Here is a 15,738-nt window from a genome sequence, read left to right on the forward strand (position 1 = left end):
GGCGATGTATGTTCAAACACTGTAACAGGGGGATTGCAACACTTGTTGCTGTTTTTATTCAGTTACTTAATTGTCTTTTTAGTGGAAGATTTTTTTTTTTAACGTTCTGTGAATCCCAGATCTGATATGAGTGAAAAGGACGTGGTGTCAATGTTTAATGATCGCTTCACAGTCGTTAATTCAAAACACAACGAGCGTGTCATTAAGAATGAATTAGGATGGAGTAATTACAGATGCGGACCCTGAGAACATGAGGCGTCCCCGTTCCTGTTCGGAAGGCTGATCTCCGCATCTGTGCATCTGAATGGCCTCATGGCTGTGGGAGGATACCTGCAAGCCTAAAGCACAAATTTGCCCAGAAGATTTAGGGCTTTTGACAGATGTTTAAGATTCTTTACTTGTCACATGCATAGTTATACAGGTGCAACATGTAGTGAAATGTATCCTGAACCACCCTTTTGACTGTGTAACATTACAATAAGTTAAGAAGGAATAAACAAGTATACAGTTAAAAGGGATATGAAAAAAATATAAATAAAATTTAAAAAGTAGAACTTTTACAGATTTGAAACAGATTTACAGATGTGCAATATGCAGTTATAAAGTTAAAACTCTCCCCCTGGTCCATTTTAAACCCAAACCAAGTGATCGGTCCAGTCCTGGTCACCTTGGTCCCTTGACTACGATGTCTGAAACGGAAACAGGTACTGCCTCAAAGTAAATATAAGGCACATGGGAACAGCATTTCCATTTATTGTTGTCAAAAGTGTCGATTCTATCATGTATAAAATACTTTACTTCCTTTTAATACTCTGTAGTGTAGCCCTTAACAAAGCAGACATGGTAAATACTTTAAGGTGAAACACATCAGTATGATTTTATGTCCTGTTTGCTTTGGGAGCGCTTGTTCTCTCAGAAATGGTGGAATAGATGGTTCTGGAAAAATCTTGTTCTTCTTTCATGTGCATTACTCTTTATCATCGTGTTAAACATACACCAAACTGCCAGTTTAATCCTGACGAGAGCTTTGATGCTCATTATAATGAGATTTTAATTTGGAGGGATTTTGTTTGATGCTAGGTGTTTATTTTTCCCGTAGCCCGGAGGATCGCCTGGGTTGGCTTTTAATTTGCCGGGACGCCACAGTGCCTGTTTCCTCATGGAGAACCGCACCGACGATCACGGTGTGACACGCGTGGTGATGTACGCTCAGCCTCAGCGGATAAAAGCAGTCCCACACGGCTTTCATGACAGTCGTCAGATTCAGCCCACTTCCTGAAAGGCTCTACCTCGAAATTTAAAACACAGAGACGTTTTTCCTAAGAACAGGAAAAAAATAACAGGAAGTACCCTAATAACAGAAGGATGTAGGGATATCGATATGGTTCAAAGGTTAATTGGCAGGCAAGCTCCATTGGGACTAAAAGGCTGTTCTACAGCAATAAGGCTTCTGTCTGTCTTGAGGAAGGACAGCCTCTTATCATAGACATCAAAGTGACAGTTAGCAGACATGCAGAAAAGGCTGCTGGAGTCCAGGGATAGAGCTCAGAGGATTAGACAGCAATGCTGCCTATTCCTGCTTATTACTGTTTAGCGTAAAAAGGTGCCAGGTCAGAGGATCCATGAATAGGCCTGTCCTCAGCAGGCACATGTGACACACACTCACAGATCGTACACAGCGTGTTCTCTCAGGATGTGATGCACTTCAGATGTAACAGGTTTCAGATGTTTAGTCTGATACATATAAACAATATTATAGGGCTCCATACAGTGACACACTTCATGGTGTGATTATTAATTAGCTCTGATATTGAGCTGTGGAGTCGCCCTTCCTAAACGTCATGCCCAAACTCGTTTTCGGAAGTAACCACAGTTCCTGTTGATTGCTGTAAGTCCTCAGAGCTGTACCTGTTATAACTGGAACCCGGCAGAGGACAGAGATAAAAACAGACATAATGAAGAAGCAGTTTGTGGCTGCCCCTCATTTTTTTGTCATGGTTGGGTCCCTTTAAGATGGGGGGGGGGTCTCCTTCTGACGTCAACCACACCATTGATGAAGGCCATGGAATGAGCTCTGTCTGCATAAAAGTCTTATTCTGAAGGTTTCCTCACGGATGCGCGAACAGGAAGGTTGACAGAGCAGTGATTTATCATGTCAGACTCTAAGCCAAACTCTCCGTCCCCAAACCCGTCCTCTCCTCGCACAGACGCTCCACGTGCCACTATATCAGTCCTAAATACCGACGCCGCATTTTAAATCGACACGTTTCTGAAGCGGGCTCCCCCAGGACGAAAGGAGGAATGAATATTTAAAAGCAGTTTTACGGCTCTGCGGCTCCACGATTCATATTCCCCCCGCCGGCGGAGCAGAGTGCGCGCGGCTCGACCCACGGAGCCCTGTGATGAATGAAATGCGGCGTACAAATGTCAAGCTGCAGAGAGTGCGTGGCGGATGAGCCTTCCTCCGTCCTCCTGGCCACTGCTGCCAGCTTCACCTTCCCCAGCTTTTTGTAGGGCGTCAGGATCACTGGGTTCACTGGAATCCCACAGGTGATGCTCCTCTTCATTTTCATAATGAGTTGACCCTCCGAGGCACTGTGGTCCTCACGCACTTGTTTGTTATTCCCACTTTCCCACGATCCCAGTAATGTGCCCGTGAAAAGCATGGGGCTGTCCAATCACCCCTGGCACCAGCCAGCCTTTCGAATGATAAATACACGCGTTTGTTCACTGTGCATCACAGACTTATCATCAAGTTGGCCTTGTTCTAAATTACTTCCCCCAGTAGAGGGATATGAAAGCACACAATTTTTTTCTCCCCCCCTTATTATTTCATGCACGTACTTTTCTGTAAAATACAAATGCAGGAGGTTTGAGATTCTGACTTGCTACCTCGCTCAGGGTCCCCTTGAAGTACATACAGGCACAGTCTTGCGTCATTGATAAAACTATTAGTTTCCAATGCGTGACACATGAATTGGATTAAGAGTTATGTTGGGTTGGGCGGTTATTTTTCTGACTGCATAAATGTGCCACTGGCAGAGGAACGTTTATCTCTGCTCACGGGCTGAGGGATCTCCGCCGCATGTCATTTGTTAGCTGGATCCAGCATGTCATCTAAGAGGGCTTGGCTCTGGGCCCCAGCGTTTCACTTAACTGCCTCGTTATACAGTGGGGAAAAAAGTATTTAGTCAGCCACCAATTGTGCAAGTTCTCCCACTTAAAAAGATGGGAGAGGCCTGTAATTTTCACCATAGGTAAACCTCAACTATGAGAGTCAAAAGGAGACAAAGAAATCCAGATAATCGCATTGACTGAATTTTAAAGAATTTATTTGCAAAGTACGGTGGAAAATAAGTATTTGGTCAGTAACAAAAGTCCACCTCAATGCTGTGAAATGCTTCTTACGAAGCCAGTCCTTCGTTACCCGGGCGGCGTGTTTGGGATCATTGTCATGCTGAAAGACCCAGCCATGTTTCATCTCCAATGTCCTTGCTGATGGAAGGAGGTTTTCACTCAAAATCTGACGATACATGGCCCCGTTCATTCTTTCCTTTACACGGACCAGCCGTCCTGGTCCCTTTGCGGAAAAACAGCCCCAAATCATGATCTTTCCACCCCCATGCTTTACAGTAGGTATGGTGTTCTTTGGATGCAACTCAGCATTCTTTCTCCTCCAAACACGACAAGTAGCGTTTTTACCAAAAAGTTCTATTTTGGTTTCATCTGACCATATGACATTCTCCCAATCCTCTTCTGGATCATCCAAATGCTCTCTAGCAAACTTCAGATGGGCTTGCACATGTACTGGCTTAAGCAGGGGGACACGTCTGGCACTGCATGATCTGAGTCCCTGGCGGCGTAGTGTGTTACTGATGGTGGCCTTTGTTACTTTGGTCCCAGCTCTCTGCAGGTCATTCACTAGGTCCCCCTGTGTGGTTATGGGATTGTTGTGATCATTCTGACCCCACGGGGTGAGATCTTACGTGGAGCCCCAGATCGAGGGAAATTATCAGTGGTGCTGTATGTCTTCCATTTTCTAATAATTGCTCCCACAGTTGATTTCTTCGCACCAAGCTGCTTACCTATTGCAGATTCACTCTTCCCAGCCTGGTGCAGTTCTACAATTTTGTTTCTGGTGTCCTTCGACAGCTCTTTGGTCTTGGCCATAGTGGAGTTTGGAGTGCGACTGTTTGAGGTTGTGGACAGGTGTCTTTTATACTGCTAAAGAGTTCAGACAGGTGCCATTAATACAGTTGACGAGTGGAGGACAGAGGAGCCTCCTACAGATGACGTTACGGGTCTGTGAGAGCCAGAAATCTTGCTTGTTTGTAGGTGACCAAATACTTATTTTCCACCGTACTTTGCAAATAAATTCTTTAAAATTCAGTCAATGTGATTATCTGCATTTCTTTGTCTCCTTTTGTCTCTCATAGTTGAGGTTTACCTATGGTGAAAATTACAGGCCTCTCTCATCTTTTTAAGTGCGAGAACTTGCACAATTGGTGGCTGACTAAATACTTTTTTGCCCCACTGTATCAGCAAGAGTACCCGCGCCCCCCAGACCTGACCTCGGACGCCTAAAGCATGATGCTGTCTCTGTGTAGTGTTTCCTTCGAGTACTCAGAAGTATTTCCCTGCCTGTTCCACCTCTGTCATTCGCTGCAATGTTATTGGCCAGAACCAGGTCAGGCAAAAGGGCTGCCATGGATGTTGTAGTTGCCATGATTCTAAGTAGTGTAGCACTAGCGTAGCAACGGTGCTGAAATGATGCTAATCTGTAGTGGTTAAGCACTGGGTTCCCAGGAGAAAGTGGGCTGAGGCAGGTGGCTCTTGATAAGAGTTTACTCCTGTGAAGCGAGCTGTGAAATGGGTCCAGGAGGGAGCATGCTACGGCCACTGGGTACAGATCTTAAGCCCGCTACTGCCTTGTAGGGCGATAGTCTTGGAACCTGGTTCCTCTCCACTCCAGCGGCAGACACAAAAGTGTCAGCTACTGGTTTTAGCATCTGTTATCCCCTGTCTTGGTTGTACCCAAAGCCCATAGCTATTTATACCGTCAGCGGCAGTTGCTGAGCATCAGCTGTCTAAAGCAATCTCCCAGCTCCACCCCTGAGGGCGGCCTGCTCGCTTTTATTCCTCCTTAGGCTCAGATTAGAAAGTGACAGGGCAGCAAAGAGTCCCGGATGGCCCTGAGTCGAACGGCCCACCGGCTCAGAAGTTCTCCGACTTCCGAGAGCCCCCGCTGCTGCAATGCAGGGAAACGCCACAAAACACGCCGCGCGCTACGCCGACCCTTGCGGCGACACTTGTAACAATGCGGCTGACAGTGAGTCTTGCAGACTGGATGACTGTGAGTAAGCTGTGAGACAAAGGTACGGTGGGAGAGTGTCTGTCATACTCTCGGAGAGACTGAGGGGCAAACAAGCAGCTTATAGGATCTTTAAGTCCAGTCGGATGTTTCCTTTCTTCACCGGCATCTGCGCAGGAGCCGACCAGAGCGTGGGGGCAGTGCTCCCGAGGTCGGAGCCGACCAGAGCGTGGGGGCAGTGCTCTCAGGGCCGGAGCTGACCTTAGCATGGGGGCAGTGCTCCCAGGACCGGAGCCGACCGGAGCGTGGGGGCAGTGCTCTCAGGGCCGGAGCTGACCTTAGCATGGGGGCAGTGCTCCCAGGACTGGAGCGTGGGGGCAGTGCTCCCAGGGCCAGAACCGACCGGAACATGCAGGCAGTGCTCCCGGGACCCGAGCCGACCGGAGCGTGGGGGGAGTTCCTCTGGGGCCATAGCGGACTGGAGTCAACTGCAGCGTGGGGGCAGTGTTCCCGGGGCCAGAGCAGACTGGAGCCGACCGCAGTGTGGGGGCAGTGCTCCCAGGACCGGAGCCGACCGGAGCGTGGGGGCAGTGCTCCCAGGGCCAGAGCCCACCAGAGTGTGGGGGGAGTTCTCCTGGGGCCATAGCGCACTGGAGTCAACTGCAGCGTGGGGGCAGTGTTCCCGGGGCCAGAGCAGACTGGAGCCGACTGCAGTGTGGGGACAGTCCTCCCGGGGCCAGAGCGGACTGGAGCCGACCGCAGCCTGGGGGCAGTGTTCCCGGGGCCAGAGCAGACTGGAGCCGACCGCAGTGTGGGGACAGTGCTCCCGGGGCCGGAGCGGACTGGAGCCGACCGCAGCATGGGGGCAGTCCTCCCGGGGCCGGAACAGACTGTAATTACCCTTCTGTAATAGTCATAGAGTCAAACCCCGAGCTGTGTACGTCCCCATGGAGACGACTGTCTGCTACGCAGGAGAACTACATAAAAATTACAACATTTATTAAACCGCGAGTACTGTGGACCGGAGCTGCTTTTAAATCTCCAGGACTGAACCCCTCTCTCATGTGTCAGCGATATCATCTGTAGCCCATGACTGGGCTCACAGGAGTGATGCAGGGACACAGGGGGCCATAAAGCCTGCCTGCCAGCTCATGCTTCACATCCTGCAGCTTCTGTCACTTGATGGGTGAACTCAGGTCACATGGATGTAGTCCTTGCAACATTGAGCCGTTTGTTTGTCTGTTTGTCTGTTTGCTTTTGCCGGCCAGGGGCTTCACCTCTGAGTCCTCCAATCATCTGTAATCCTTTCGACGGCTGCCCGCTGCCCCCCGGCTGGTCGAGGCCAGAGCTGGAGAGACAGACCTCGGGGCCGCCTTAACCCGCTGTAGGGTCGTCATGTCGGGGCTGGCCTCGACTTACTGAGATTACTGGGGGATGATCTCAGATCAGTCTAAGGCTTTGCTGGGAAGTTATTTGTTCATTTGCTTGCTTGCTTGCTTTTGTCAGGACGCGGGGATATAAAAACCGGTACGTGAAGGTGCCAGATGGCCATTTCTGGATAGAGGGCGACCACCATGGCCACAGCCTGGACAGCAACAGTTTTGGGCCGGTAAGTGACACCCCCAGCCCCATTTCTTAACCATTTGGGATTATACCCCAGCCCTTCTCAGCCCAGTCCCTCCCCAAATAGTCCACATTTTTTCTCCCTCCCAGCTCGCAGTACACCTGTACCAGGTATCCTTGGTGTTTTGGGTTTCCTGGGGAACAGGGCTGTACCACAACTCTGTGTTCTTAACGTCATTTGCGTCATAATACATTCATAAACTAAAAGAATTGCTTCAGCCTCGGGTTCCTGCCCTGTTAAAGGCAACAACGGGTTCATCATTAGTTCAGGTTGTACTTAATTTATCATCTTCTACCTTTGCTGATGAGGCGACGCATGTCATGACACACTGGCATGTCAGGAGCCAGTTAACTGAGGAGAGCCAGCGTCACGCCATGGATCGTTAGACCAAAACAACCTTCCAGACCGGGTTAGATGTTAGACTCTCTGCCATTCGCCAGCACTTAAGAGTATATGTGGCACTTAATCCAATGGGAAGGTGGACATGCGCATGACATCGTTTTAGATATTTCACTGATGGTCTAGCTGAACCTGTCCCTGCATTCCTCTAAGCATGCGGCCAAGTTCTGTCTCATGTTACCATCCGTGTTTTTGTCCTGTATTGCACCGCAAGCATAACGGTGTCTGTTCATGAAAGGTCTGCATTACATAAGATGCAATTCAGCAATGAATGCATGCAAAATGTCCTTTGGTTTATCTTGACGGCCAACTGAGCGTTTGTCCATACAACTGGAACTGGGTCGTATTGCAGGGTGGCCTTTGTTCTTGATCTTAATCCCATCCAAGATGCATCCTGAAGAGCTTTCATTAGTCAAAGATAATGGGTAACAGAAGAAACTGTTTGGATCCAGAATCCACCACAGGGTGGAAATTCTATTCTGTATTGAAATCTTTAAACCCAGTACTTGACATTTAACATGTTTTTTTCCCCAAATGCCAGTTACTAAGTGCCTGGATAATTATTTCTTCCTCTCTGTGCTTCATCACCGACTATAATGCTTCAACAAACCCACCATTTGAACCCATATCAGTCTTGGATAAAGACTTTAACTCGCTCGGCCGGCACATAGATCGCCGAGCCGACTTCAGGAGGTGCCTAGCCACACATGTGGCCGCTTTGTTTAACATTTGCATAAACCGACCACCAAGTGGGGGGGGAAATCCACAGTCCAGTTTTCAATTTAAATTGGCTCCTTCACTGAAGTGCTCCAGCAAAGCCGGCCAAAGTGCCAGTAATTAAGAGATGGTAAATAATTCATGATGCGGATCATGGAGCACACATCTGAGCATCCCGAAGTCTTTGTTAAGCGGCGGAGGCAGGCCCGGTGTGCACGTTTAGTTCGCGGGATAATGTATGCTTCAGGCTCGCTCATTAGCAAAGGCCAGTTTTATATCTGCAGTTTATTAACATGAGGCTGACACAAGTGACAAGATGAGACTGCTGTTCTGATTGTGCCCCCCCCCCCGGGGGTACTTAAGAAAATACAAGGCATGACATGTAACTTTTTCATTATATTGATGCCCGAATTGTTAAAGAGCTGGATGGGAATTTAATACCTTAACCCTGATGATTCAGAGGCCAGGACCATGTGTGTGTGTGTGTGTGTGTGTGTGTGTGTGTGTGTGTGTGTGTGTGTGTGTGTGTGTGTAAAACCTGTTGATGTTGTGGGGGCTGCTTTTTTAGTCTCCACAAGGGAAAATGCAATTTTTAACAAAAGAATCTTGTATTTTGTATGGTTACCTATCGTTAAGGTTAGGGCTGGATAAGGGTTAGGGTTGCCATTGCTGGGACTGGAGCTTTTCCCATAGAAATGAATGGAGAGTCCCCACAAAGATATGAGTACACACACGTGTGTGTGTCTGTGTGTGTCATGGAGGAAGTCCGCCAGACTAAACAATCATGGCTGTGTTTGTCACTATGCCTTCATCGTCATAAATGTGTCATAACAGCTGATGATAATGGCCTGAACACTCCGACAGCTGTCATAACACCCAGGACGACAACGGCAGCCTCACCGTGTCGTCCCATGATTCTCAAACCCCTCCCCCTTTTGGAAATGCAGGCATAAACATCGCATCATTTCCTCCTCCAGACACTTGGCTAGCCAGGTGCATGATTCCTGACATCTACCCACTGGCCACCGGGGGCGCCGGGCAGGGATACAGATGGACAGCTAGAGCCGCCGAAAAAAATGGATAAATATGTATCACCTGCCCAGAGCTTTTTATTATTTATTTTATTTTTAGCTGGATTTCACGGCTGCGTCCGGCCTCCTGGACATTACTGGGGTGGTTCTGCAAAGTGCATTAAATGCATTATTCATATGATTGAGGCTCTGCCACACCATCTGCCTCTCAGGGGACCCACTGGTAATATGAGGGCCCCTCGAACAAGGGCCCCTCAAATGGACCGAGTTCTGGAACAGGGCTAATGTTAAAACTGGACTCACCGTCTTGATTTGGTGCATAAGTCCATTTTCTTGTGAAAGAATTTGAACTTAATCTTCAGCCTGGACTGTTTTCAGAGATGGGGGCTTAAACTCACTAGCACTTGAAGGCAGACGAAAAAGCCAGGTGTGATCCCAAGTGACCGTTTGTCTGCGAACCAGCGAGCTGTGAAAAACACACACACACAGATGGGATGAAGATTGTGCGTGAACATGTGCGTTAAAAGTGGGTGTAAACGTGGGTGTGAAAGTGGGAGTAAACGTGGGTGTGAAAGTGGGAGTAAACATGGGTGTGAAAGTGGGAGTAAACGTGGGTGTGAACATGCAGGAGACAGGAACTCCAATGACGTGAAACCCATGCAGGGCGTGACGCCCACAGCAGGATCGTGCTGTGGTCTCCAACACACTCTCCTCTCAAACGTCTTCCAAGCCAAACGTCTTTCCCAAAAAAGTGATCCTGCCAGCCTCCCAGGTCATTGTCTATTATTGTAACACATCCATTATCCCAGACAGTCTCAGGACTCTCCAGGGAGATGAAGAGATTGAAAGATGTGTGTGAGAGTCAGATACTAAAGGAAGTCCCGGGTTTGTTGGATTTTAAACTGTGTGTGTGTATGTGTGTGTGTGTGTGTGTGTGTGTGTGTGTGTGTGTGTGTGTGTGTGTGTGTGTGTGTGTGTACATCACTGTCATGCAGTCAGTGTGGCTGTCTGCATCTCTCCCTCTGTGGATCAATCTCGCATCCCCTTAAACAGCATCTAATAACAAACATTCGTTTTGACCTTAATTGCAGTGACAGTAACACTCATTGCTTTTAGTGAAATATGCAACATAAGCTATTAATTGCTTTTAATTCAAGTGACTGAAAGATGTACATCACCACAGCTGCGTAGTCTGGTGGCTGCTGACTGTTATTTTGCTGAATCTAACTAACGGAAGCTGGTCTTGTTTACCTCTGAGCCGAGACAGACCCTGTTAGCCAGAGGATGTGTAATCTCACTGTTTGTACAATGTTTGGGGAAGTGACTAAGAATTATCTTTTTTTTGTAAATTGTTACCAGAATCCCGAAAATGTTCACGGTGCCCAGATAGAGCCCCTTACAGTATTTCCTTAAGTTCTGTGATTTTTAATGTTTCAGGCACACATACAAACACCTTCCTATCCCCTGAAAGGCCTGGACACAGACTCTCCTCGTGAGCCTGCAGTTCAGGGTGCAGCAGTGAAACTAAGCTTCCAGACCCTTCATTTTTACCCTCTGGCATTTTAAGGATGTTGGCGCCACGGCTGTCTGCTGCGTGAAAGGCCGGCCCTCCCCAAGCACTCTGCCTCTGCTGTGCAATGATCCTCCATCTTCGCTGTGCTGCATTATGGGATACATGCTGGCCTGCACCCGTGGCATGTTCCCATCTGAGCTCTGTACTGGTGCTTGTGGGGAGATGGAAACAGGGCCAGCAAAGCGTCCTTTTGGCGGCGCCGTGTGCTGAAACACATGCCTTCATGCAGGCACTTCCTGCTCCCATTAAGCACACAGATGAGTACCTGCTGTGCCGATGACGTCATCACCTGCAGTAATCGCACCTTATGAGGGGGTGGCTTTGAACAGGCTGGGGACTAACCCTCCCTTCCCAGCAAAACCAGTGCATCTGCCTGACACGTTCCCAGGGGAACCGGGAGCCTCACTATCCCGTTCGGCCATTATGTCCTGATTATGCTGCTCTGTCTGGAAACAGCCGCACACCCGGCAGCACATTATCCCGGAAAAATTGGTGCAAAACGAGGGCCTTCCCAGTGGAACGACCGGTATGATGAAATCCTGATTCTTAATGGCGGTTCCACATCATACAGGAATACAACCTCTGTTTAATTAAGAGATTATCTAATCTTCATTTTATTACACGGGTATGAAATGCCACAAAAAAGGGAAAAAAATCTTTATTAATTTAAAAAAAATAACAGATTTTACTTCAATCTAATTCCGTTCCATTTACAAATAAAATTACATAAGATGAAATAGGTAGCATATTAAATGAAGTAAATGAGATGAGATTAGTCCAGTTTGTCTGTAATTTGATTTAAATGCTCCTTTGTTTCAGTGTCATAATGGTCCCATGTCTCTGATTCATATGCTGATGAGATATTTTTCTATTTCTTTCTTTGTTTATTCCTTCCTTCCTTTCGTTCTTAGCACAGGTACCATGATACCATGACTGCCTGCCATGTGACCACTTGTCCATGGTCTTTTCTCTGGGATATCTCAGCTGTGGGGATTCCCATCCCCTTCACATGTCTGCTCCTCCATGCTCTTCTCTCTTGGATATCTCAGCTGTGGGGATTCCCATTCCCTTCACATGTCTGCTCATCCAAGCTCTTATCTCTTGGATATCTCAGCTGTGGGGATTCCCCATCTCCTTCACATGTCTGCTTATCCAAGCTCTTATCTCTTGGATATCTCAGCTGTGGGGATTCCCCATCCCCTTCACATGTCTGCTCATCCAAGCTCTTATCTCTTGGATATCTCAGCTGTGGGGATTCCCCAACCCCTTCACATGTCTGCTCATCCAAGCTCTTATCTCTTGGATATCTCAGCTGTGGGGATTCCCCATCCCCTTCACATGTCTGCTCCTCCAAGCTCTTCTCTCTTGGATATCTCAGCTGTGGGGATTCCCATCCCCTTCACATGTCTGCTCCTCCAAGCTCTTCTCTCTTGGATATCTCAGCTGTGGGGATTCCCATCCCCTTCACGTGACCTCTTGTCCATGCTCTTCAGCCTGGGATATCTTTTTCAGAGCCATGATATAGGCCACAACTGCGATGAATGGTGTGTGATCTTACCTACAGTGGGCATATAAATCATACGATGAGAACCTGCCTGGGGTGGGGGAGGAGGGGTGTGGATGGTCAAAAAATGACAGATTTTCTGATGTGTTGGATGTGCTACTTTGGCATAAATTAAGCATGATGTGAGAGACAAGGAGAGAAAGATACAGGAGGGTGGAGAAGGCATGAACAAAACAGCGAGCCCCCTCCCGGCAGCGATGACAGTTCACAGCTGCTCTCTGTGATGAGTCCAGTGGAAATATTCCCACATTTTCAACACACGATATTCAACCAGATAAAAAATAAGAAACAAAATAAAAACAGTTCTTTTGCTTGAAGCTCTGTGGAGACTCCAGTTAAAATGCTTCGCCTTTCAGGAGCACATTTTTAATAATGTCCTCGCATTTGTGATCGACTGAAAGGATCGATTTTCAAAATGCCATGATGTCATATTAAACTGAAAAATGCCCTTTAAGTGTTACCAAAATATGTCAATTGCACAGGGCGAGTGTGTCAAAAACTAAAGTGTCCAAGGAGCCTCTGTGAAAATATATATATTTTTTTATGGGTAGTTGTTTTCTCAAGGTTTCCTACTGCGTGCAAACGACTCTCAAACATGCAGCAATCGCGTAGCACTGCACTTGATTTGCATAATTAGCCGGGATGACTTCGCTTTGCATTTATTTAAGTGCCGTGATATTCTGTTAACTTCCAGTGCATCGTGAGACTGAGGTAATCAGCATGCTTAATTTAAGCCCTGGTTACATAAAAAAACACCCTCTGTGAGGTTTAGGAGCTTTCTAGGAGCAGCCTGATTGCTTTAGGTAGGCGAGATATTGTGTTGTCCTCCAGCAACATGTAAATGCTGTACACAGGTCTTCTCCTGCTTGCCCGGTTCCCAGTCTGCCTGTCAGGGAAGACAGATGCTCAGGTGAAAAATATATGTCTGCCTGGGGCCTGCCTCTGCTGAACTTGCCTCTGGAGGGATGTTAAAGTGGCCACTCTCAAGGACGCAACCATGCCTCTCGCTCTGGATGTCGTAAATCCTACGGATGGTGGGTGCCTCTTTGGATCGGTCCTTGGTGCCTCCACAGCGCCAGGGACTCTTCCTGGGTTCATAAAGAAGCAGGTTCACCCATCAGAAGCACGACGCTAGTTTAATGTTCATTTCAGCATGCTACACTTTACCCCCTCCCCCTTTTTTTATTATAGAAGAGCAGGTGCTGAATATAAACATTGAGTGAGTATAGCTCATCATCATGACTATCATTATGAGGCTCGCCACTAAACGCAAACTCACAAATCCAGGGGCCCCTGAGTGCCTGGGGACCAGAGCCAGTCCAGTGATGATGATGTCCTGGCCCCTGCAGCGCCTCTCACCACCACACAGGCCGCCATGGAAACCAGATCTTTGAAGGTCTCACCGAGGGGTTTCGTTTTTAAAAATGCGGTTTATCTTTTTGCTGCCAAGTAGGCGGTGGGGCTGGGGAAAAGTCTGCTTCTGGGAAAAGTATATAAAAAACGGGAATCGAGCTAATACCACACTGGGGCCCGGAAAAGGCCTGCTTCTGAGGAAGGTTAAAAAAAACAAAGAAATAGAGCAATGCCTCACTGTCGCCGGGAAGAAGCCCACTTCTGAGAAGGGTAAAACAAACCCAAAAAAAGGGCATAGAGCAAACATCTTACCGGTATGCCCAGCAGGCAGGACACCCAGTAATACACTGGAATTGAACACAATCATGGGTTCGAATTTGACGGGCGGCCTTCCTTGCCTGCAGGTCTCACTGGGCCTCGTCCATGGCCGTGCCTCCCACATCATCTGGCCGCCGCACCGCTGGCAGAGAATCACGCCTTCGCTCCCAGGGGGCCGCGTACCACTGCTGCACCACGACAGACTGCCCCCCAGAGACCAGGAGGATTAAGGGGGGCGGGACACGCCAGCTTCATGCCACCTGTGGTGTTCGCAAAAGGCGTAAACATCACCTATTTTACCAGCCTTCAGCCAATGTGTGTCTCTGGCTGTTACGCATTAGCATTTTATAACGTAAATAAATTCTGTTATGATTAATTTAAGAATCATCTTGTATTCCTTTTTTGTTTCGTCTTGATTGCGCTGTTCCCTCGGAGCTGAGTGTGCAGCTACCAACGTGCTCTAATAATACAGTTTGTTTACTAGCATCAAAGAATTAGCCTCGTTTTGTGCAAACGGTTCTCCTCTAACGAAGCGTGCCGATTTGCTAACAAGAAGTGCGCCACGCAGCCTTCTTGTTAAATAAAACAAATGCATGTACAAAGCGAAGCGTTCATGACTGGGCTGTCTTACAGGGCAGGACTATCTGAACAGCTTCAGGAGCCCAATGCCCCCCTCCCTCCCTGCTTCTGCAATCCCATGCTTCTCTCCCCTGCCTGTCGGCCACCTGCTCTGCAGCACTGCATGCCTGTGTCCATCCACGAGAGCCACACTGCACCAGCTTGTGCCCTACAAGCTCTCCTTTACCCTACCCCTACTGTCAATAACGCGGAATATTTCCCAGTCAGGCCGTGCACAAGCTATGGTTGCGGTGTGAGAGGATTCCCTCTGGTTCTGTAAACTGCGAACCGCCAGAATATCTCCATTTTCACACAGTGCTAAACCCAGAGCACTCATTTGTGGTGGAAGAAATGCAGTGGTTCAGACCAATCTAAACTGCACTTTAAGAACAGTGGAAAATAATGTGACACTGACTTTGAATTGCGCAGCCATTTGCAGGCATAAATCTGCGGCCCAGTCTGTCACCCACTCATGTCTGCTGTGTCTTTCTGACCTACTGAAACATATTCCGGCCTGATTTACACCTACAGCTACATGTTGGTCAAACACACATTTATACACACATTTCCTTCGTATTCATTCAGCAGCCGATGTGTTGCTGAAATAATAAAAGCCAGACGTGTGAGATGTCATGTGGAGTTTCCTGGATGTTATCCATCTCATGCATGACTGCTTATCCCTATAGATGCATCAAATCACCAGAGACATTATGGCAGAAGGTGAGGTTTACGTGAGACAGAGAGCCAGACATACAGACAGGCGGACAGACAGACATTCAGGCAGATAGACAGGCGGGCAGGCAGACAGATAGGCAGACAGACAGATGGAGAGGCAGACATTTGGGCAGACAGACAGACAGACGACCAGGCAGGTGGGCAGACAGGCAGGCAGGTGGGCAGACAGACAGGCAGGCAGGCAGATAGACAGGCGGGCAGGCAGACAGATAAGCAGATAGGCAGGCAGACAACGATTACAAGTATCCATCATCTTCTAACTGGATAAGGTCAGAGTGGCAAATGGGCCGGCAGCCTATCTCAGGAAGCATAATTAATCATTAATACATTGTATCAATAATAAATTATCATAGTTAATGATATAAGTGCCACCTGAAACAGGGAACAGAAGATGCAGCTGAGTATATAAGACTGGGACTAGGGACACGTTATGCTCTGTGTAAGATGACAAGGACGTGCTTGGACCCATTATTAATCATTCAGAATGAGTTATTT

The 15,738-nt window shown here is 47.9% G+C and overlaps 1 protein-coding gene across 2 annotated transcripts in view; it reads left to right on the forward strand.

Moving 5' to 3' along the window:
* Positions 1–14,274, forward strand: part of immp2l (inner mitochondrial membrane peptidase subunit 2) — a 147,952-nt gene extending 133,678 nt beyond the window's left edge. For both annotated transcript variants that reach the window (XM_048985735.1, XM_048985649.1), the window contains 2 exons: positions 6,818–6,920; positions 13,977–14,274. In XM_048985735.1, the coding sequence (XP_048841692.1) occupies positions 6,818–6,920; positions 13,977–14,120 (247 nt within the window). In that variant the 3' untranslated portion in view covers positions 14,121–14,274. The remainder of the gene's footprint in view (positions 1–6,817; positions 6,921–13,976) is intronic.
* The last annotated feature ends 1,464 nt before the right edge of the window (positions 14,275–15,738 follow it).

The sequence above is a fragment of the Brienomyrus brachyistius genome, chromosome 1 (genome assembly GCF_023856365.1).
Source record: "Brienomyrus brachyistius isolate T26 chromosome 1, BBRACH_0.4, whole genome shotgun sequence".
In the NCBI taxonomy this organism is placed as follows: domain Eukaryota; kingdom Metazoa; phylum Chordata; class Actinopteri; order Osteoglossiformes; family Mormyridae; genus Brienomyrus; species Brienomyrus brachyistius.